This window comes from Orbicella franksi, chromosome 8 (assembly GCF_964199315.1).
Source record: "Orbicella franksi chromosome 8, jaOrbFran1.1, whole genome shotgun sequence".
Lineage (NCBI taxonomy): Eukaryota > Metazoa > Cnidaria > Anthozoa > Scleractinia > Merulinidae > Orbicella > Orbicella franksi.
Window position 1 is genome coordinate 22,060,564 of NC_138152.1, and position 23,317 is coordinate 22,083,880.

At 40.7% G+C, this 23,317-nt stretch overlaps 3 protein-coding genes across 3 annotated transcripts in view; 2 read left to right on the forward strand and 1 right to left on the reverse strand.

Moving 5' to 3' along the window:
- Window positions 1-23,317, reverse strand: part of LOC145494250 (uncharacterized) — a 448,804-nt gene that overhangs the window by 73,712 nt on the left and 351,775 nt on the right. The window lies entirely within an intron of this gene.
- LOC145495324 (uncharacterized) lies at window positions 1,077-3,676 on the forward strand. The gene has a single exon (XM_081474917.1). It carries the CDS (start codon window positions 2,732-2,734, stop codon window positions 3,182-3,184), a length of 453 nt encoding a protein of 150 aa, XP_081331043.1. The 5' UTR covers window positions 1,077-2,731; the 3' UTR covers window positions 3,185-3,676.
- Window positions 3,580-4,577, forward strand: LOC145495722 (uncharacterized). Its single transcript, XM_081475324.1, has 2 exons — window positions 3,580-3,615; window positions 3,654-4,577. The coding sequence occupies exons 1-2, from the start codon at window positions 3,580-3,582 to the stop codon at window positions 4,575-4,577; spliced, it is 960 nt and encodes a 319-aa protein (XP_081331450.1).

Genomic DNA, 23,317 nt, shown 5'->3' on the forward strand with positions numbered 1-23,317 from the left:
GTCGCCTTGAAACCCAAAGTAAGTTGTAGATGTTTACACTATATTCCGGCTGCCATATTGGTGTACCACGGATGAATACCAACGTGACGTTTTCTTACTGGGCTCTGTAAATTTCTGGGAAACATTTACTACGAATTTCTGAAGTTTGGGGAAACGCGCAGGCCTAAACCTTGGAGAAGTGTTATTTGGAGAAGTGTTATTATGGAGAATTTGTTATTTTTTTTTTTTTTTATTGCGTGACAGTGAAAACGATCTGAACCGTTCGAAGAACAAAACAGCAACTGTGGAATATTTTTTTTTGTAAAATGATAAAACATGTGTTTTAGTTCATAATTTTTGTATATGTTCCCACCTTTCTCTGATATAAATCCATGCCATTCCTTATTTTTTGATCGGGATCATTTGCGGTCCAATATGAGGATCATTTGCGGTCCGGGATCATTTGTGGTTCAATTTGGGGATCATTTGCGGTCCGGGATCATTTGCGGTCCGGGATCATTTGCGGACCCGTACAGAACTCTCCAAACAAGATTTGGTAAAAGATGACATCTCATCAGTGTCTAACAGCGCTTAGTTTACGCGCAATGGTGTAAACTTATTTGTTATTTCTCATTTTCCGACTGGACTGTAATTTGATCTAATTTCACCTTTTACCTACAACTTCCCGATCCCACGCAAACCACGCACAGTCATATACATATATTTCTAAAATAAACACAAAATAAGCACCAAAACCCGTTTTTCCATCTACTTGCTATCACTCCAGCTTTCAGCTAGCATTAAAGCATCCGTTGTAGGAACCAGATGTGTTTGAAATCTTCCCGAAAGGTCAGTTTATTTACAAAGTAACACAACAGCCAAGTCACGTGCACACCAAAGTGCGGTAAAATTATTGGCTACATTGAACTGGAAAACCAGGAACATATGAGACCAGTCCTGCTGTTGGCTTAGCTGTGCCATTTTGTGCCCCTAAGTGTTTGTATTTTTCACATGGCATTTTTCTGTAGCTACATTATGCTACAAGGTAGGTCCAGCGTTTGCGGACAATCGAGGGACTATCCAGCACACCTCGAGTGCGTTAGCCTAAAGGACTGCACGAGAGATGTCAGCAGTCATTTGGCAAGCTTCAAACTAAGCGAGGATGAGGGTATTAATACAGAGATGAAGTTACTGTTGGCGAGAGCTGGTGAGTGGTGTCATTTATGCTATTTTTGAACCGGTAGTGCCCACATACAGATGAGATGTTTAGCTAAAAGTTGTCAATGTTTTAGGTGTGTTTAAAGGGGAAGAAGAGCACGAGTTGCTTAATATTTGTCCGCACCACAGAGCCGTTTGTGGTATCCGTTGGAGGACAGGAAAATCTGTCTGCACAGTCCCTGCAGAGATGGCCACCCACAAATCAGCGAAAGCTAAAGCTAAAGGAAGCTACCGAGTGAATAGCCACCAATCAGCAGTAATTTTCGAGGAAACCAAGATTCTCATTCCAGTTGGATCGCGTGAGTTGTTTTATTTTTATCAGTTGCATATAGCCTAAAATGTTTACCAGATCTCGTACAAGTAGTTATACAGATACATGTAACTGTTCCTATTTCGGAACCATGAGGGGTGAAACAGACTGGCCTGTGAAGTAATCGCAAAGGGAAATAAGGCAAGGTATCGCGCGAGAGAATGGAACAGTTATTTCTGTGGTCTTGAAGTCACTCTGATTTCGTAAGAGCTTTTTCGAGTTATTTTAATTGGCTGAGAAAATTCGCATTGTCCTCGAGCAGTATATTTTTCGGCAAGAAGTGAAAGGTTTATTGCTCCACTTTTTCAGCAATTTGCAAACAGTGTAAAGAGTTCGTGAGCAAACAGCCGTTGGAAAACAAGTCACTGCCGGACCAGAAGTCAGAAGCCTGTGGAACACCTTTGGCTGCGCCTGCGGCTGAACAAGCTGTACTACATGCTGAGTCATCTCAAGAACAATCCACGGTAAGAAGCTGACTAATTTTGCGCCGGGTGTTAATTTAATCATACCAGCCCAAAACCCACCCCAACACCATCGCACACACTTCACAACATACACCCACATACCAAAAATAAAATAAATTCGCTTTTTAGTTACTATTGAAATTATTTTTACTTATAGCAGACATTGGTGGAAAAGGATCCCTCGGACAGGGATGTTTCATCTGAAGATCTGGCGGCACAATTATCAAGGCTTGCAATTGACGATGAGACTTTCCTTAGTCCAGATACAGATAGCATTGTTTCAAGCACGAGCGAGGAAACGCAAGCTGTGAATGCAACGTCGGTGGTGCCTCGAGAAAGGTTGAATGATTATTTACTCTCCGACGGTATCGCTCCGATAGTTCAACCCTGGTTTGAGTGGGAACAAGTCTCTGACAGAACCAAGCAACGATACGCTAAAAGAACGGCAGAGATCGTGTCCTCAGTCCTCCACACAATCAGCCCGAAAGACGCAGTTTCTCTTTGGCAGGCCACTGTCTCGTCTGCTGCCATGAAGAAGGCCCTTGGTCTAGAAGACTTATCGCAGCCGTCAAAAGACTACCTCGAGGCTTTGGCAGAGGCTTACGGCAAGGCAAATGGTTGGGACACGAGAAGACAGATTCTGTCCATCATGGCAGGTCTTGCCAGCTAAAAGGCCATCTCAGTGTTTATACCAGGCTTGTCGAGATATCACTACACCATAGCCAACCTTCATCGCCTGTAGTTTGGGCGCGGCGCTTGCATGACCTACCAACCATTAGTGAGAGTAAGAGTTGAGCGGCAGCAGTTGGACCATTTTCTGTCCTTCATTACGAGTCCTCATTTAGTCCAAGATCTGCCTTTTGGACAGAACATGCTGACGCTTTCCTCAGGAAAAACTATTGAAATACCGAACGTCATCCGTACGCTTATTCCACAGAGGATAGCGGGCCAGTACGAACAGTACTGCGATGAGACGGTATTCGAGCCCTTTAGCGAGCGCACCATGTTGCGGATACTAGCAGAGTGCAAAGCTTCAGTTCGCAAGTCTCTTCAATGGCTTGATTACTTTGCCGCAGAAGGTGCTCGCGCTTCTGAAGACCTTGAATCCTTAGTGCGCCAGCTTAGCGAACTCAGACTGGGAAAGGAATCAGATGCCATTGACACCCAATCCTTGAAGACTGCCAATTGTATCTTAAAGGCGATTTCAAGCTAATAGTTTTTTGAAAAGTAACCTTAAAAAATTGTAGGACTGGGACAAAATCTGTCTCGCGGTGGGTTGCTCAAAATTCACTTTGAATATGCCTTTTAAACATAGATACTAATGTTTATTTATTTTTCTAATTCATTCTACAGTAGTAATTCTGTAAAACGGCAGTAAAACGGTTATCTAGAAAAAGCAAAAATTAGTCCAAAGGCTCTCCCACCGAAAGATCAGGCTTTGATGAGGGAGAGGGGGATGGCGAGAGGAGTGGAGGGTGGGGGGTGGGAATGGCCAATTGATGGGAAAAGTGCCTTAGTCACCTTTTCCATTGATTTTTTAATGGTGTTTTATTTTAACCGCACACGATTTTTTTTCCTTTATTCTCTTTGATCTAAGGCCAGCTGAATATGTACCTTATTAGTGTAGCGATCTTGGCAATACAGGTATGACGTGTAATGCATTTAAATGCATTCCTTGACAGGTTCACATTAGCACCAACTCTGAGGTAGCCAGTCACTGCAGTGTGTTTGCCCTTAGCGATTGTACCAACCCAGACCTTCGGCAACAATGCGATCACCGACACGAAGACGTATGCGAGCAGTGCGAAAACCTAAATTCTACGCTTGCCGCCATTTCAGAAGCCGTAGCTAATGCGCCGTTTCACACGGATGACGACAGAGACGAAGCTGTATATCTTACCAATCACGCCACGCTTGTCATCCAGTCATGGAAATGTCATTTGTTACGATTAGCACACCAAGACCAGGCTCGCCTGGATGTCATCGTTGCCCTCAACCAAGAAGCGGTTTTCATTGTAAACGACTGGGCAATGAAGTTCTTGCCGCAGAGGTACCGAGAGTCCCAAGCAGACTGGTGTTGCAAGCGTGGTATATCCTGGCACATATCAGTCGTATACCGACGGGTAGAAGGGGTCCTACAGTGGCAAGGGTTCATCCACGTCATCCAGTCATGTAGCCAGGGAAACTCTGCAGTCGTAGGCATCATGCACTACGTTCTAACCACACTTAAGCAGGAGCACCCGGAAATCAACACGGCCTTTTTTCGTCAGGATAACGCCGGGTGTTACCATTCTTCCCGCACAATCCTGGCGTGTCGACATATGGGAACACATTGCGGAATTCGGGTGGCACGCATTGATTTTAGCGATCCACAAGGGGGTAAAGGTGCGGCAGATCGATTGGCTGCGTCACGCAAATTCCATATCAGGGCATACATAAATGAAGGACACGACGTGTGTACTGCAAATGACATGACAATTGCATTGATTTCTCTTGGAGGATTAGAGGGAGTCCGAGTGGTTTCCATGGACACCATTGCCGAGACGCAAGACACGGCCCAGACAGTAGCAGGTATCACAAAGCTGAACAACTTTGAGTTTACTTGAACAGATACCGTTACTTGTTGGCGTGCATATGGTGTCGGTCCTGGTGATGTAATCAAACTGGATGTATCGTCTTTTAGGTCTTCTGGTGAGTAGTCAAATATTGTAGACATAATGTCACGATTTGTTCTACGGACTGACAAACTCTCTTATTTTGCCGTTACTACGGTGTTCTTCACAATTCGACCTTAATTAGATACAATAACGAGTGCGGAAAACCTCCCTGATTAATAGTGTTAGGTAGAGAGGGAACGAGGGATGGGTAATGCTTTTCAGTAGTACCTCTTCAACACCTGTTATTACCAATAACAATAACTGCATTGTTACTTGTTCCTAGATTGAAATATAACGTGGATGTGTGTCTCATCATGTTTCAGAACCTAGTCAGAGCGGACTAGTGGCAGCATTTTCCCGGGGAGACTTCAAACCTTTGGTCAACAAGTCGACCAAAGCGACAACTCCTGAAGCCACCGCGGAGGAAATGCAGAATATCAATCCAGAGGAGAGCAACAAAGTTGCTGGGGTTTATTCATGTCCCCAGGATGGGTGCGTGCGCATCTTTCAACAGGTATCGGCGCTTGAAAAGCACTTGTCCCTCGAGAAATGCACACGGTCCCCTGAGACATACTGTGATAGATCTAGCCAAAATGGGTTACAAGTCAGCCCTGGAGGAGGGCGTTGGCGTTTTACCAACCCTAAAAACCTCAACGCTTTCCCAGGATTACCCTATTACAGCTGCCAAGGAGGGATGGGCTCTAAGAGCTGTCAAAAAAAGCTTATCGGCTCAGCGATAAACAAAAGTCCTACCTTTTGGCTAAATTTCGTATCGGCCAAACAACAGGCCGAAAGCTCGATGCGGAGGTCGTTGCTCGTGAAATGCGCCGTGCTCGTGGTGCTGTCTGCGACTTTTCCAGTCATCAGAACTCCTTACAGCCTCGCAGATCGCTACTTACTTTTCACATCTTAATGCTGCCGCTCGCCAGCAAGACATGAATGAGTTAGATATCCAGGCATCAGAAGAGGAAACAAATTTCATTGGCGCCAGAGACTTGCCGGCCACATCAAGCCAGATCCAGCATCCCATTATGTATGACCAGTTCCATCTTTGCTCAATGGTGAAAGGTGATACCTTGAAGATGCTCAAGTTATCAATGCTGCAGCGTGTATGCGAGGGCCTGGGTCTAGATGTACCACAGCCTCTCGTGCGCAGGAGAGCTCCGTACATGGAACTACTAAAGGACATAACAAAACTGTTCTTGTCAACAGTGAACAAACCTTACGATCCCCAAGGACTGTACTGATGGCCTGTTTACAAGAAGGGAGGGTACCGTATCAATAGGGTTATCCTACCCCGAGTTAACAAGCAAAATCAAATTTTGATTTCAAGCTCTTAATCATCCAGACACCATTTTTTCCTTGATTTTAGAACGCGTTTGAAGGCAAGACTATAAACAATTCTGCTTAAGGATATTTTAGCGACAGTAGCAACAAACATATCGGAAACTTAAGCGCCAAACTAAATATAAACAATTTTGGTGATTAATTGTTGATCGTCAGTGTGTAGAACATATTTTGTTTCATGGAATTGAAATTACGTTGTTCAGATAGCTGAGTTGTACCTATCCGAGTACTTTACAAGGACAACATATAACCCAGGTGCAAGGGTAACATTCACGCTCAGCTAGGGTTTTGTCATCGTAGTGCATTCTGGCTGCCTCATAAGCACGCCGATACAAAACAACAAACTTTAGATTGCTAGAGAAGTCTTATTGTTAGGATAACTGTGGCATTAGGGTTACCCTTTCTTTTTGCTCACAGATCCCTACGACGCCGACCACTCCCCTCTCGCTTGTCGCCAAAAACAATGTGTGAAAAATGGGCAGCAAAAGTTTGGCCGCAATTTGTATTTTGCTTGTAAAATACTAAGAAAACCGTGACACCTGGAAATAAGCGAGGTTGTATTTGATTTTACAGTATTTGAGAATACTGCTAACTTAGGCTCACTTGTCTGCTAACTCGGCTTTTACATTGACAACAGATATAGTATCCCGCCTCCGCATGCGTGACTCAAAGGAGTGTTGCGTTACTCCGGGTCTCTCGCGTTTCAACAGCAAAACCACCGTTATAAAATGTCAGTTATCCTTGGTAATAAAGGTACTTGATTCGAGAAAAATATGGCTTGAGAGGCTGCATGCGGTGTTATTGGGGTAGGTTCGAGCTCTTGATATGTATTGCGTTCACTTTGGATCTGAATATAAGCTCCGCACGATGAGCCGAGTTGTTTTTAAGCATTAAGCGGGCGGAATTAATATTTGCTATAATATTGGGCATAAAACTACAAGAGTCACAAGCGAAATTAACCTGTTCATCTCCTGAAAGTTGTCTTATAAAATCATAAATTATACGCTAATAAAGATCTAATGCTGTTGTTTTCGTTGCAACTTATTCAGGAACGTTTGCGGCAAGTATGTTTGTGTACTCTTGTCCCATGTGAAATCGACAGATTATCTCTTGACAACTGGTTTTCAAATTTTATCATTGTTTTAATTTTTTTCACTCGCAGGCTTTCAATGGTTTATAATGATTTATCTAACTTAAGGGATAGATTAGTCGTACTGTCAAGCCAGAAAATACAAGAGCTTATATTTTTTTTTTCCTTAACCACTAAGTTCAGCGTCCATTTCGTGTTCAAATTATCTGGTCATCTGTGAGTTGTACATGACAAACAACTTCGTTTTGCAGAGACGGAAGCGCGTTGAGTTCGAGCTTGAGATTTGGAAGGATAACAGCTAAAGAACAAAACGTTTAGCCTTTAGAGTTAAATTTCGAAAAAACAACATACCAGGAAGGGCTTTACCCACTCAAAATTAGCCAATATTTTACCTCCGGTTAAGCGGTCGTCGCACGCGTTTTTAGGATGGCTTGAAAATTCAGAATATTAAAGCATTTGACATATTTGTTACGTTACACTTAAAGAGGAATAGCTATTCTACACCTGAGTAGACTTTAACAGTAATTGATTAAATTTCAAGACTTAACGAATGCTTCGTCTTTCCGTGTTATTTGGGGCATTCCATTGGGCGGAAAACGCACTTTGACCTCATTTTCAAACTTTAGAATCTTTTTCGAAAATAAAAAAACGCTGAAACGTAAAATTATGATTTTTGAAAACAGTTCACCAAAGGGTATCTTGAGGCGAATTATGACCAATGTGTCAAAAAATTCGCTGTCGCAAGACTCTCAATGCTCTCAGGCAGGAGCTCTTAAAACGCTTGTTGTGTAAGATAAATTCCATGTTAAGTCAGCGCAGAAAAAGTGCAAAGTTGATTTGGACATCAAAGAATAGTATAAGAATTTGCAACAAATTCGTCAAAATATCTCACACAAAGACAAATGTAAGCCTAATAATGACAAAAACTTAGTTAAAATACCCTTTCAGGACATTGCTGATAGAGACGGACAAGACATGGTTGATATGGACAAGTTATATATCCATATAATTGACACATTAAACTGTTTCTTTATAGTTTCTTAGCAAGATCATCAATTTCGGCGATTGTCGCCTTTTAAAACGCTTGTTGTGTAAGATAAATTCGATGTTAAGTTAGCGCGGACACTTTGTGACTCTCTGCCTAATCTCCTATGTCTCAGGCTAAATATGAGTGGTGTCACAAATGAAAGAGATCCTGCAATTCCGGGATCTCAAAATTTTCTAGATCGAGAAACAACATGGAAAGGATCTTGTAAGCAAGTTTTGTTTTCCCATTTTTATTTTTATTATTCTTGTTTTCTGTAAGGTTGTATCCTATATCAGGAAGGGAACCTCCTAGCACACACTCTTTAATTTCCCTTTTATCGTGCAATTGACACTGATTGTGATTATTTGTTGGTAGGTACTTGCAAAACAATCAGTTGAAAGACTTACCTGAGGATATTTTCCGCTACAATGAGAAGCTGGAATACCTGTGAGTAGATCTCTTCGTGTAACTCTAGATTACCGTAACTAAATTCCCAACTAGCCAATCAGAAACTGTGTCTACTGTCTTGATATCCTGAGACATCAAGTCACTGAACTGATATGGCTACAATATCAGGTCATTAGGCCGAATTTGGGTACGGTAAATACCTAATCGTTCCTTTCTGGTACGCTTTGGCGGCATCTCAGGCTGGTTTGGTCTCGCCATGGGTATTTCGGCTGGACTACCTCTCGCAAAAGTACGAACCATGGTTCCGCCAAACTCACCTGGTATGCGGCTGAACGCAGTTTAAGAAAGTAAGTGAAAGAATAATTTGGCAGGTAGCAAGTCCGCCTGTTGAACGGCCACAGAACAAGCAACGGCGTGGAGTTCTGTAACCACTGCACTCGAAGATAAATTTAAACCCTTTTATGAACCACTAGATAGACGCGAGAATCCAAACTTTATTTCCAAGGTCGAGGTCAGCGACGTGTTCTATCTTTTAAAGTTCCGGTCTTGATAATACAATTGCTGCTCTTGTCTTCCAAGCAGTCTCCAATCGTTTTCCCAAGGTGCACTTTATATAGATATATATATATATATATATATATATATATATATATATATATATATATATATATATAAAACGGTTATAAAATGCCTCAAGCCAACAAAGAATGCCACTGCGTCAGGAGGATCAATGAAGATTCACAGTCCAAGCCTCACCGCAAAAATGAATTTAAAAACGTTTGATAAAGCAAGGACGGACAACTTCTGACGGTAAAAAAAGTTAAAAAGTTAAAAATTTAATAGAAAAACGTTTCGGTCTTAGATCTTCATCAGTAGCAGAAGGTCTAAGACCGAAACGTTTTTCTATTAAATTTTTAACTTTTTCACTTTTTTTACCGTCAGAAGTTGTCCGTCCTTGCTTTATCAAACGTTTATATATATATATATATATATATATATATATATATATATGTTTTAATCTCTCGCTTTCAATTTGGCGAATCTAAACTCTTTGGCCCTCTTAATTCTTTAACGCGTATTTTCTGTGAAGGCTGGACATGAATTACGACGTAGAAAACTAGTAGAGTCCTACAATACGAAGAAAAAAACTTGAACAAATCAAGTGAAGACAGGAGAGAATCTACACCGCTTTCTTCGTTTATACAACCATTGACATTACAAGCCTTTCCATAAACGTAGTCTAGTTCAGGGTCGCTGACGCCGTTTTGCTCCGAATAGTCAATTTCGGCTGCTAAAATCAACAGCGCTTTTTAGTTAAGTTTTGGTACAAACAAAGTTTACCATGAGGATATGCACGTGTAAAACAGTAAATTTAGGGAATAATTTTGCTTCAGTCGGGTGAGGTCAACGTCCTGCGCTCTGATCCACTCTGATTGGTTAAGTGAGAACAAAGTGTAGAGAGCAAACTTAGTCATGCAAAAAAAAAAACCCATGTGTGTTACAGAAACTGTAATGACACAACACTGTTTAATTGGCTTTCCTGTCAAAATTCGAAACATGTAAAGAACAGACGGAAAATATGCAATACTGATTAAGTAGCCCTTACGATTTCCTTTCATGCATACATTCCCCCTCAGGTCATGATTTGTTGTGGTTGAAAAGGTCCTTTTAAGAACTAAGAAAATGTCCTTTAGAATGTCACGGGTAGACTCCAAATACCACAGTCTCTTAATTCGCCGACGAGCTGACAGCCTCCTGTAGATTAAATCCAACCATGTACAGGCCTCGCCTTTCAACTCTGCTCCTGTGTTGAGTGATGATTCACGCAAAATGGAAAAAAATATTTTCCTCAAGCGTGGCGTTCGTAAAGACCTCTTAAATATCTTTTTGCCTCTTGTTTAACAAAAAAAATGCGAAATTTACCTCCAGGTCAGTGCATTCTGTGAAACAATTGACAGGTGACTCAATAGCTTCATCTGTTTTTTCGCTTTTTTCGTCACTAGAGTCTTGTAGCTCTTCTCTGTCAATATGAGTCACTTCTTCGAGAACATGAAATGGCACAGAAGCCGCCATTTTGAAATTTGTTTTCAATATTGATGCGGGCGTCCGCTGATCCGAGATGCGATCACTCCGGCATTTCTGTTGGCGCGTGTGCCCAGGGTGATTGATTGGATACAGAATTTGTGACATTACGTTGTTTGTACCCAATCAGTGCGTTGCATCTGATCTTGCAACTTTATGCTCTCTTATACCGACTTGTTATACCATTTGATCGCTATAATTGAGTTTACTAGTTCAGCTAGGTTATTATATGGGGTACAACGAATCCGAAAATGTTAATTTTAGTGGCAGGTCATATGAAGCCAAAATGACCACATACATTTCTTACGAAATGCGCAAAAAGAAAGTGCAAAATTGATCTGGACATCAAAGAGTAGTATAAGAATTTTGAGCAAATGCGTCGCAAAATCTCACAAAAGAAACGGCGGTCCACGGGAAAATACGCTTGGTCGCCAGAAGCGCCTTTTGCGGGTACGTTAGAGAGAGTTGGTATTTTTCGATGGATAAATCAGTGGGAGATATATTTTCACAATTCCTTAGGAATAAAATGGCACATGCAGACCACGGAAATTCAGTTCTAAGTGGTCAACAAAAACAACAAAACGTTCCGATGGGACGTGTTATTAAGGTCGTGACTGCTGTTATGGACTATGCACTGTGGCTTTTTTTCAAATGGAGTTTACAAGCGGATGGACTTGGACATTGATATTGGCAATGACAATGAGTGTTTTTTTTCCTCACACTGAAGAAAGAAAGCTTACATTAGTGCACATTAACCTAAGGTGAAGAAAACATGATCAAAGGAAGATGACGCTTCCGTTTATGTTTTCCCTTGTTGGAAAACTGTCAGAAGAAATTATCCCTTTCGCTCAGTTCACTTCAGTGTACTTTGGTTGCTGGTTCAAAATCATTTTTTGTCCCTTGCATGGGAGATGTTTTGTCGTTGAATTGAAAATTGTTTGTGTCGTTGATCACTACCGCGCTCTGAGTTGCTCTGTTTTTCTGCGAATTCGATTAATCATTTCTGCCCGGGTTTCTCAATCTGTCACTGATCGCGCTCCGAGCTACAGGAGTTGTTTTATTGGTGTACCAGTATTCACAACTAGGTTCTGTCGCTTCTTTCCCAAGATCGCCATGCTTCTAGTTGTTTGGTCGCTGTGCCGACATTCAAATTTATTTCTCTCGCAAAGTGCTACACTCCAAGCGGCTCTAAGGTATTTGTTGTTGTATTCAAAATTATTTTTGACACTGATCGTCCCACTTCGAGCTGTTTTGTTGCTGGATTCCAAGTTATATCTGTCGCTGACCGCTTCTCTGCGAGCTATTTTGTCACTGTACCGCTATTCAACGTTATTTCTGTCGCTGATCACTTCAGTCCTTCCAAGCTATTGCTTTGTTGAGTTATTTTGTAGGCTAATTGCTACACTCCAAGTTGTTTTATGCGGGCTGTTAAGGTTAAAATAAACTTCTGTTGCATGGTTGAGAATTGCTTTGTTGTCGTACAGTATTCAAATTGATTTCTGTCGCTAATCGCTAGGCTTCGAGTTGTTTTGGTTTCTGGATTCAAAATATTCAGTTTAGCTACCCTCCGAGCTGTTTTGCAGCTCGGCCAGAATTACTCCTGTCACTGGGTTGAGGGCAATTTTGTCACTTGGGTTCAAAAATAGTTTTTCTTTCGTAGTTGCGTTGAGAAGTATTAGGAGATCGCTACAGATTGAAACAGTATGTTCTGCTATGTTACAATATCGAACAATATGAGACTTCTCTATATGTTTTTATGCAAATGAAAGCAAATAAATTCATTCTTGTTGTGATGGCTGTTTTCTTGATTCAAATTCTCAGAGGACTAACTTTGATATTTCCTATACCTAGTGTTGTTATTCCACTGAAAGAGGTTGTGGAATCTATCATTTTTTTTTAGGCACATCTACTGACAAAACGTATTTCCACGCAGACCACCCTTTCAAAATTCCCTGATCAACGGAGTGAAAGGTATTAGGCGGACGTCTGGGAAAATACACTTCTGTTTCCGTCTAAAACTAAAAATAACTTAGGTGGAATCGACATATCCCAACCAACGCCCTCAATGTCCCTCTCTGTCCACTCATTTTCTGTTGGTTATATATGCTGTTGATAAAAACTTACGCAACAAATTAAAGAAAAAAAATAGTTTTGGCTGTATTATCCCCGATTTTTGTTTTGTTTTGATTTCTTTTGCTCATGCCAAGCATATTTTTTTCCAGTAATCCGGTTTGCTATCAGAATCCTTAAGTCATTCCTTAAAACAATTGCAGGTTTCTACCAGACCTTCGAGTGGCTTCACGAAAGAGTCTTTTCGAAGAGCAGGCCCCTCGATTTCTATTCCAAAGAGAAAGCAACTTTCTTTTAGTTGCCCTACCTCAAATTTTGATTTTAGCATGCCACGCTTTGCAGGGCCACAGAGGTCATGGCCATTGTATTCAACTGGATGCCGCCAGTCGACCACTGGGTACACCGCTACCTGCAGTTCCTGCAGCTGTGTTTCTGTTTCCCACGCTTAAAGGTCTTCGTCACTGATGGCTTTGGCTTCTTCAACAAGTAGTTCTCCAGGTGCTTTATGCTGACGTTGCGTTGCTGCAAGTCTTGTCAAATGATTAGCTGTTTTCTTGGCTGTTCGCTATTCTTCTGCAGCAAAACAAAGCTTACCACTCTCGTCCCTTGCAACTCTCATTTCTTTAGACACCTTTGCTGAATCTTCTTTGTTTCCTTTACAGCAAATTAAACATACCTGTTGGTAACATTCTCAAGTAACTGAATCACATTGACAGCCTGCTGACCAAAAAATTTTCAGTTTCTCAAATTATTAATTTAATGATCTTTTTCTTAAAGTAAATTTACAATTCCACGGCTCCTCAGATTTTTCTGAATAGTTGAGATCAATAGACCAATTTCGATATATTAAAATTCAGCCTAAGACAATAGACCTCAACTCGAGGCTCCGGGTAAGTTTGGGGGTTTTATTCCCCAGAGCCTCGCGTTGAGATCTATTGTTTTAGGCTGAATTTTAATATATCGATATTTGGGTATTGTACTGATTCTCTGAGATCAATCAAACAATCCGGTGAAACGTTAGATGCCGTGATTTGTAAACTCACGTCCACTGCAGGTGAAAAGGAAGGAGAAACTGACCTCTACATGTACTTGGGAATAGACTTATGAAAAGAGCACAAGAGATGATAGTCTGCGTCTTAACTAGAGCTAAATTCAGAGAGGTTTTAATCAATAGAGACCTTTCTGATCGGTATCGCAAAGGTTAGATTTTTTTCATCGTGCTAAATTCGGGAAGTAGGACGCATCTTTTTATTGACTGTGAAGATCACTACTTGATCTTTGAAGTACAACTTACCTGCTGTCACCCCTCTATTAAACTTTTCCAGCAGAAACCTCTTTCTGACCCTTTCTAGGTAATAAGATATGTATTGCTTGATTATTCGTGAAGGCACCATCGTTCTAATCACATTCGAAATAGTGATTTTCTCCCCAGAGTCTAGCTTTAGTTCTTTAGTGCCATACGCAACGTCCTGTATAAAATTTATACGAAGTGATTTGTTTCATCCGGATCAAGTCGTGTTCGTTTTATGGGCGCGGACACCACTGGTTGTCCTTGTCCTTCTCCTGCAGCATGGTGACGGGCTTGATCGATCTGCCATTTGTAAAGACCTGGAATCATCTCTCTGAGCTCCTTCTTTGAAAAATGTTTCGCAAACATTGACAGAATTTACAATCGAGTTTGCCGACTTGCAGCTTGGTGATACACCCCCAGCAAAATCGGCAGTTGGTCTGTAGTCACTTCTTTTACAGGACATGACAGAGTTGTATCTAAAGAACGTTTCAGTGCCTCCAGTACTTTCTCTTCTTGATCTGGTGCAATGGTTGTTGACACCACAGTGAGAACTTGACCCGCTTTCCGTATGTAGTGGGCCTTTGGCGTGCTTGATATTCTTTCCCAATTCGAATTTAGAGTCGAGGCTATCGGACTAACTCTTCCATCTGATATATGTGCCTCTGCTTCATTCAAGACTGCACATTTCTATTTTTGATGCGGTTCTTTATCTACCCAAAAGCTAATCTCTTCATCTTCTTCTTTAAGGTCAGAAACAGTACTGTTAAGTGTGCATTCAAACTTGGAAGAAGCGGAAGAAGCAGAATATGATAAATTAATGTTGTCTAAGTCAGTGGAGTTAGACAACAAGGTCTAACTTAACAGAGTTTAATCCACTGCATTCGTTTACTGGAGACTCTTTCTTCTTAAAATTAGATTTCAGATCTCAGAATTTTCTAGACTGAGAAAAAACATAGAAAGTATCCTGTAAGAGAGTTTTGTTTTCTCATTTTTATTCTTTATTGTTCTTGTTTTCTGTACCGTGGTATCCTATATCAGGAAGGGAACCTCCTAGCACATTTTCCTTTTATCATGTAATTGGCACTGATTGTGATTATTTGTTGGTAGGGACTTGGAAAACAACCAGTTGAAAGGCTTACCTGAAGGTATCTTCCACAATAATACCAATCTGGGATACCTAAGAGTAGATCTCATCATCTTACTCTACATTACAATACACAAATTCCCAACTAGCCAATCAGAGGCCGTGTCTACTGTCCCGATATCCTGAGATATCAAGTCACTGGCCTGATATGGCTATGATATCATGCTCATTTGGGCCCATTTGGGTACCGTAAACATCTAATGAGACCTTTTTGGAACGCTTTGACAGTATACCAGGCTCGTTTAGTCTCGCCATGGGTATTTCGGCTCGACTAAGTCTCGCCAAAATACGAACCATGGCTCGACCAAACTCACTTGGTATGCCACTTCTGTAAAAGGAGGAATAATTTTGCAGGGTAACAGGCCCGCTTTGTACGAATTGACGAGCTCGATTATCGAACGACCACAGAACAAGCAAGGACGTGGAGGTCTGTAGTCACTGCACTCGAGGATAAATTCAACCCTTTTTTGTAGATTACTAAATAGACGCGAGAATCCAAACTTCATTTCCAAGCTGAATGTCAGTGACGTTTTCATGCGTTTAAGCTTTCGATCTTCAAAAGACAAATGCCGCTCTCGTCTTCGAAGCAATCTCCAATCGTGTTGCCAAGGTGTATTAATTTTTTCTAACCTGTCGCATTCAATTTTGTGAATCTTAACTGTTTGGTTCTCTACAATTCTGCAACGTGTATTTCTGTCAAGGCTAAACTTCAATTTTGACGTAGAAAACTAGTCGAGCCTACAATATGAAAACAAAAATTGCATAAATCAAGTGAAAATAAGAGGCAATCTTTCAGGCCTTCTCCGTCTACACAACGTGTGACGTCACAAGTTCCATAAACGTAGTTCAGGGTCTAATTTCGGCTGCTAAAACAGCGCTTTTTAGTTAAGCTTTGATTACCATGAGGATATGGACGCTTGAAACTATAAATTGGGTGAATAATATTGTTTCAGCCGGGTGAGGTCAACGTCCTGTGCTCTGATCCACTCCGACTGGTTAAGTAAAAGCATGCGCAGGCAATTTTCCCTAGACATTCACCCAAGAGCGTAGCATCGCGTAACAGAGAAAGGGTGAAAACTGGACTAAATTTTTCATTGCCCAACCTTACTAATTTGATTTTCTGTTCCAAAATGCGTCTTGTCACATGTATGCATTAGGTCACAGCGCTGCTTTCCTTCATTTCCCAAGTCGACTTGTTTGAAGGAGCTTAGCTCGCGAATGTGTAGTGCAAGTGTTGTTCGTACAGACGGGTGAGCGCACGGTGGTATGGACACTCATATGTTAGTCAGAAGTTTCGAGCTCGATAGCTTACCGAATTATTTCACATTAGAGGCGCTGCCCGTGAGACTTCGGCGTGCATAATCTCTATTAACAGTTATGAAAAAACAGACAATGAAACAAACAAACAAATAAACAACAATTGTTCGTATTTTAGGCTGTTTAGCTAGGACTGATTTGAATGTGATACCAATTTTTGATGCCAACTTTATCATTTGAGACACCAGCTCCTACTGAAATTTAAGATCGCAAGTGCCGACCGAGCTGATTTCCGTTTCGTAAACGATCGACGCCATTTTCAACAGTCGATGCCTTCATTGGTAGCCAAGTCCTTTAGAATGGACGATTCCATACCGGCTTTAGTTTAGGCCTTGACAAGTTAGAAACTGTGGTTATGATGATGGAGTAAAACGCACTCACCAAATGCTTAATTGTTTACATTCACACTGGGTTACTTTCGGTTAGCTTTTATTTGATGTTTGGGGCAACTCTATCATTAACATCTAAGAAAGTCACGTTTTATGACTTAATTTTCACAGATTTGGCTCCGGGTTCGATACTAAGTGGTTACTTACAAATTTTTATTTTCCATCATGAGTACAGAAAAATTCGTTGACAGTTAAAAAAATGTCTAAGCGTCGCGAAAACGGCAACGACCGTTTATGAAACGTGGAACTGCTTCGCCTTCGGCAAAGTAAACATTGGTGAATATCAACGACAACAAAATAACGGATTAAAACATAAAAACACAGACGTAATTGCTCGTTTGCATACACGTATGCGGGCGTAGTTTTAATAACATCGACTGTGAATCGATTTACTCAAAGAGTTCGACAATAAAACAAACAACCAAAACACTACGCAAAATAAATTCAACCGGTACCTTTGTTATATCGTTGTTGACTTTATTTACAGTTGTCATCAACCTCTTAAAATGAGTAGCTGTAGTTTGAAGCAAAATAACTTTCCGTCAGATCTGACTTGCTGGCGATCAACGTAGTCTCTGAGTTTACGATTCTTAAATCCCTTCAATAAGAGTTTTTTGAGAGGATTTTTCCTCGAAGGGCAGAACAGTCATTGTAAAAATTCTCCATCCTTTCAAATATCCTGGACTTGGAGGGATGCCTCCCCAACAAATGCAAAATTCATTCAGCAACTGTTCGCCGTGTTTGCTTGCCGTGAAGGCAAAGGTGGCGAGCTTAATATCCAGGCCTCAAAAATGTTATAATCACCGCTTGGCGCGGTGAATATAACGTCATATAAGGAATCGTTCAACCAAGCCGATTGCTGAAAACACATTTTTCAGCTTTGCAATTATACTAAATCACAATATCAGGGAGTAAAAAAACTCTGAATTGTTCGCTGTTAGGGCTCTAGAGCTAAGACCGGTTTTTGAAGGCCTGAACGTGGTACCAGTTTGGAATGTCTACTCTTATCAATTTTACTTTGAAATAGCCAAAAAAATCGAGTATTTAGGTGCTTGCATGTACAAAATACTCTACATGTAGGTATTTGAAATCTCAAACGAGGAGGTATACCAAGACTCTGGTCTCTGGGTTTTTTATTTGTTAGAATTCCCTCTCGCATGATCTCCCTCTAACTTCTACTTCTTCCACTTCTACTGCTGCTTCTGCTCAAGTACTTGACTGACAGATGCACACGTACTTAAGAGGCCCTGCGCCTAAGAAACGACCGATGATTTCCGGCTAAAAAATAAAATCGGCCGATTTTTATCTCCCAAGTATAGGTTACCGAATACTATTTTAAAATGAATTTCTTTTGTTTCAGTTTCGCTTTAAACCAAAAATATCGAGCCACAAACTTTTTCCGTCTGATAGCAGCAAAATCAGGCCGAAAATAAGGCCCCGCTAAAAACTGTTCGGAAATTACTATCACAACGCAAAATAATGAGAAAACTACACAGTGTTGAAGAAAAAGGCCTTTTAATGCAATATCATTCGATAAACATCAAAAAACTGCCGAAGCGATTAAAAAATAAAGTTTCAAATATTGCATACTAAATTAGATGGAACGTTGGAGCTGATTTTAAAATAATTATTTCTCAAAAGTTCAACGCTTTTGAAAGCAGTCACAGTGATGAATCAGACATTGGAGGGATATACATCACGTTTCTGAAAAAACATTTTTCGGCCAAAGTATATTGACCTTGTACAAAGCGTTCAAAGTTACCGTGTTTACCGTTGTCCTGCTACTTGGGCGAAACACTCTTCTTTTGCCAATACGGCCGTGGATAGCGTGGTAAACGCCACTTTAAACCTTGCTAGGCATTCGAAGACCATCCTGAGTAGAAGGACGTAGAATTAAAAGAGAAAGGAAGATGAAAAATACGTAGAAAAAGAAAATAACTCGAAATTACCATCTGCTAACGAAAGTTGAATCTGGGAAATGTCGTTGCGTGACAGCGGCCATTGACGTCATTTGTCACGTCAAGTCGCAAGAGCGTGGGAAAACGAGTCTGCAATGTCCTTCGGGCGGTCAGCGGCTAGGGATGCAGTCGTGACCCCATAACTCAGATCACGCTGCGGCCAAAACGGTGTGGCGTTTGGGGAAGTTTTTCTTTTTGAGTGACCATCATTTGTGAAAAATAACATAACATTGCTCCACTAAACGTCTTCTGGCCGGGAAAAATTGTTTTCCTATTTGTGTATTTGTTTGGATTCCGCCGCTGTGTAGACAAAGACGTCAATGGCCGCTGTCACGCGACGACATTTTCCAGATTCAACTTTCGTTAGCAGATGGTAATTTCGAGTTATTTTCTTTTTCTACGTATTTTTCATCTTCCTTTCTCTTTTAATTCTACGTCCTTCTACTTAGGATGGTCTTGGAATGCCTAGCAAGGTTTAAAGTGGCGTTTACCACGCTATGCACGGCCGTATTGGCAAAAGAGAAGTGTTTCGCCCAAGTAGAGGATAACGGTAAACACGGTAACTTTGAACGCTTTGTATAAGGTCAATATACTTTGGCCGAAAAATGTTTTTTCAGAAACGTGATGTGTATCCCTCCAATGTCTGTTTCATCACTGTGACTGCTTTCAAAAGCGTTGAACTTTTGAGAAATAATTATTTTAAAATCAGCTCCAACGTTCCATCTAATTTAGTATGCAATATTTGAAACTTTATTTTTTAATCGCTTCGGCAGTTTTTTGATGTTTATCGAATGATATTGCATTAAAAGGCCTTTTTCTTCAACACTGTGTAGTTTTCTCATTATTTTGCGTTGCGATAGTAATTTCCGAACAGTTTTTAGCGGGGCCTTATTTTCGGCCTGATTTTGCTGCTATGAGACGGAAAAAGTTTGTGGCTCGATATTTTTGGTTTAAAGCGAAACTGAAACAAAAGAAATTCATTTTTAAATAGTATTCGGTAACCTCTACTTGGGAGATAAAAATCGGCCGATTTTATTTTTTAGCCGGAAATCATCGGTCGTTTCTTAGGCGCAGGGCCTCTTAAATATCATATCGGTAGGTATGTCTGGGCCACATGGGATGACTGTACTTGGTGGATTAAACATCTTTTGTTGAACTAACCCAAACACTTTCAGGCGACTTTCAACAGCGAACTATAAAATTCTTGAAACAAGCAATAGAAACTAAAGTTTGGAGACCAAGAAACCTAATCAGGATCTTTATGGGAGATTCAGGTCAAGGCCAGTAGACAAACCCAAACATGACTAGCGATAGGGTTTGGAGCTTAAGCGTTCTAGATAAACTTTAATATAAACAATCTGAAGTCATAAGACTCACTGTGTGGGGAGTCGTGCCTTAGAATCACAGGACTAACGAGGGAACTACAAAATAATAAACATTTGGCGATCACAAACCAAAATTCTGAATTCTATGAAAAAAATTATTGAACATCATAACACAAGCCTAAATATAGCCTTATCTTTAATACGCGCCTACCCGTGGGAGGGAGTGTGTGACGGAATTCAATGCTGAATCATATGGAAGGTGTGTATGGGAGAGACCTTATAGTTAATGCTCACCCACGTCATAAATATTTAATAATAGTTTTTGGCCTTGAAATAATTTGTAAATTAATGTATTTGTCTTTATGTGTCATATTCCTTTTGTAGGTACTTGTCCTATAACCAATTGCAGAACTTATCGTCGGGGCTTTTTAATCATTGCGCTTGGTTAAAACATGTTTAAGTAGAACTTTTACGTAATCTATATGTTAGAAAATATAGAATTCCAGAAGTTTGATTTTAAAATTGGTGTGACGATAGTTCTTCTAATAGGACACTGTCAATTCGTGCTTTTCGTGGCAAGAGATCATAGATTGATAATCACTTGATCGTGATTAAGTACCTTAACTGGGGTCCAAATGTTTGCAATAGAATGATTTCTTCCCACAGTAGGAGTCTTCTTAAGTGGCCACGATTGTCAGAGAAAACCGGGCAGCACCAAAAGATCGAGGTCGGCCGTTCAACTTCAACTTTTCACATTTACAGCTATCACAGCTATCCGAAAAGATTCACAGCCTTGACAGTTTCGGAGGTAGGCGTTCGTGTTTCTTCGAGATATCACCACATCGGTCATGATTTTGGCCTCACAAGCGGCCTAAAATAGCCCAAATTTCGGGCAACTATAGGTAAGCCTTGAAAATACTTTGTAAAAATTCCAGAATCTCTTATTGAATTATGATAATATATGTCTCCTTGTTGGTTGACTGCGACATATTTGAGGTCTTTCGATTGAATTTGACGGTTTTCAAGGGGTGTCAAATCTCGCTGCTGAATCAATAATGATCGAGCGTGACCCAAATTTAAGCCGTTTTCAGCGAGTCGTGTTTCAAAAATGCGGCAGTTAATCTCTAGAGAAAAATATTTTTGTGATAGTCTTTTACACTGTTATCAATATCCAGTTTAGTTAAAATTGGTGTCTGCAGGCAAATCGGAATAACTGGTCTCGCAAAGTCCAAAAAAAATCATTAGTCAAAAATATTTCCCGCCAAATGTTCAGCGATTCCGACTTTCTGCGATTTTTAGCCATGATTTAATATTAGATCTGCAAATAATAGTCATTTAGACTACAGAATAGAATATTTAAGCTGTGAAATCGATATTAACCTATGTCAATATTTCAAACTCAACAAATTCTTATCATTATCTAGGCTAAATTTTCCCTCCAAAACTCATCGCGCAGAATTCCTGCACATCAATTATTATTCATAATCAGCGAAGCGGTAAACTCAGGAATGCGAACGAGTGTTCAGTAGGTCAGAATGAAAGAAGGAAGGTTCCAAATTGGCCAAGTTGGGTTCACAAAAGTCGCTTGTCTGATTTCCTGTATTCTAACACAGACTTCGGCAACGGATTTTAGAAGAGAAATGATTAAACTGAAATTTGAGCCTAAACCAAGGGAGATTTAAAAAGTATAAAGGCTATGCTTTTGAAGTTGAAAAACAGCAGAACCGGAATTTTTTAGTGTGAAGGCCGTTTTCAACATCGATTTATTGAAAATTCAAACTGCCTTGCAATTTTCGTCATGTGGCAAATGGACGATGGATCTTTTCTTAAACAAAATTCGTTTTAAGTTTGCTAATTGTTGAAAGACAACCACTCTCCCGTTCAGTTTGAAAACTGCCTGGTCAAGTCACGTTTGAAAATGGCACGTTGCAGCTAAGCAAGCCATTGTATTTAGCTCAGCACAGAATAACAATAGCTGTCAAAACTAACAATGCCCATTCAAGACAACGATTCAGTTGTAAATTAGTTCCTCTTTGCAGGGAATTTAGAAACTGGTCTCCGGCAGAGTCATTAGTCCCTAAAACTATGCGAGAGATCGAGGAAAGTGAAAAGTAAGGATGGTGGTGCCACTCATTGTGAAGCCCGTGGGTAAAAAGAGTAACTTATTCCAGTGTTTCTGCAGCACATACAGAGCACTTGAGATATGCCCGACACAGTTGCTGTTGCCGACGACCAAGGAATCCTGTTTGAATATTTGTATGCTCTTCGTCGAATGTTGAATAAGAAGGTATCCAAAGGCATTGCTGGCGTAAACCTCATCGCAGCCATCGAAACTGGTCTAACGGTTTCAGAAAGGGTACGTCTGGAGCAAAACGACGTCCGCAAAGCAGCAAGACAAAAACAACAACCAAGTCAAAAGTCCTTGTTAAGTGTACTTACCTCTGCCACCCCGTCTCAAAGACCAGTCTTGCCCAGTCGCCCGGATGCAACAATGCCGTCTACAAGCATGGTAAGAGCTGAATTTTTTTCCTGGTTCCAATGAAAATACAAACAAACACAGACCAGGGGCTCGCCATGGCCGCATTACTAGCAAGTGCAATATACACTCTATGGGTAGTCAGCTTCACGATCAGCAACTCTCAACAGCTATCCTTTACAGACGACACCAGATTTTACTGACCCGTCATTTCTACACTCAACAGTTCCCGGTTTTCAGTCGGAGCGGTCGTCATTACAACTAACAGGCAATGCAAACTCTACATTTCAGCCACCATGTACTGCAAGTCAACAAGTTCAGCAACCTCTAAGTGGTGTACCATGGCACACGCTTTGTGCTCGACCCAAAGCTGTCAGAAAGTGCTGTGGCTGTGGGGAAGATTCTGTGCAGAAATACAGAACTTAGCTAAATAACATTATTGTTAAGCATGTGGATCGTCGACTAAAAGGTCACGACAATCAAACCAGTCAGCTGATTTTCAACGCCGACTTCTATAATACATACTACCATCCAATATGTAGTCACGTAAAACGAAAAAATCCACTCTTTAACGGCATGGTCCACGTGGAATGGAGCGAGTACCTTACCATGTCAACCCAGCAGAAAGAAGTAGTTGATGTATATATGACCTTAACATTATCTTCAAAGGACCATAGGGCTGTGCTTTGGTAGAAGTCCATCGTAAGACCTCATTCAAAACTGGCACGAGCCAGTGAAATCAATAATTGATAAGTAATGGTAATC

Coding starts and splice junctions, on each gene's coding strand:
- LOC145495324 (XM_081474917.1), top strand. CDS start 2,732: ATGACCTACCAACCATTAGTGAGAGTAAGAGTTGAGCGGCAGCAGTTG.
- LOC145495722 (XM_081475324.1), top strand. CDS start 3,580: ATGTACCTTATTAGTGTAGCGATCTTGGCAATACAG. Junction 3,616..3,653: donor TAGCGATCTTGGCAATACAG/GTATGACGTGTA, acceptor ATTCCTTGACAG/GTTCACATTAGCACCAACTC.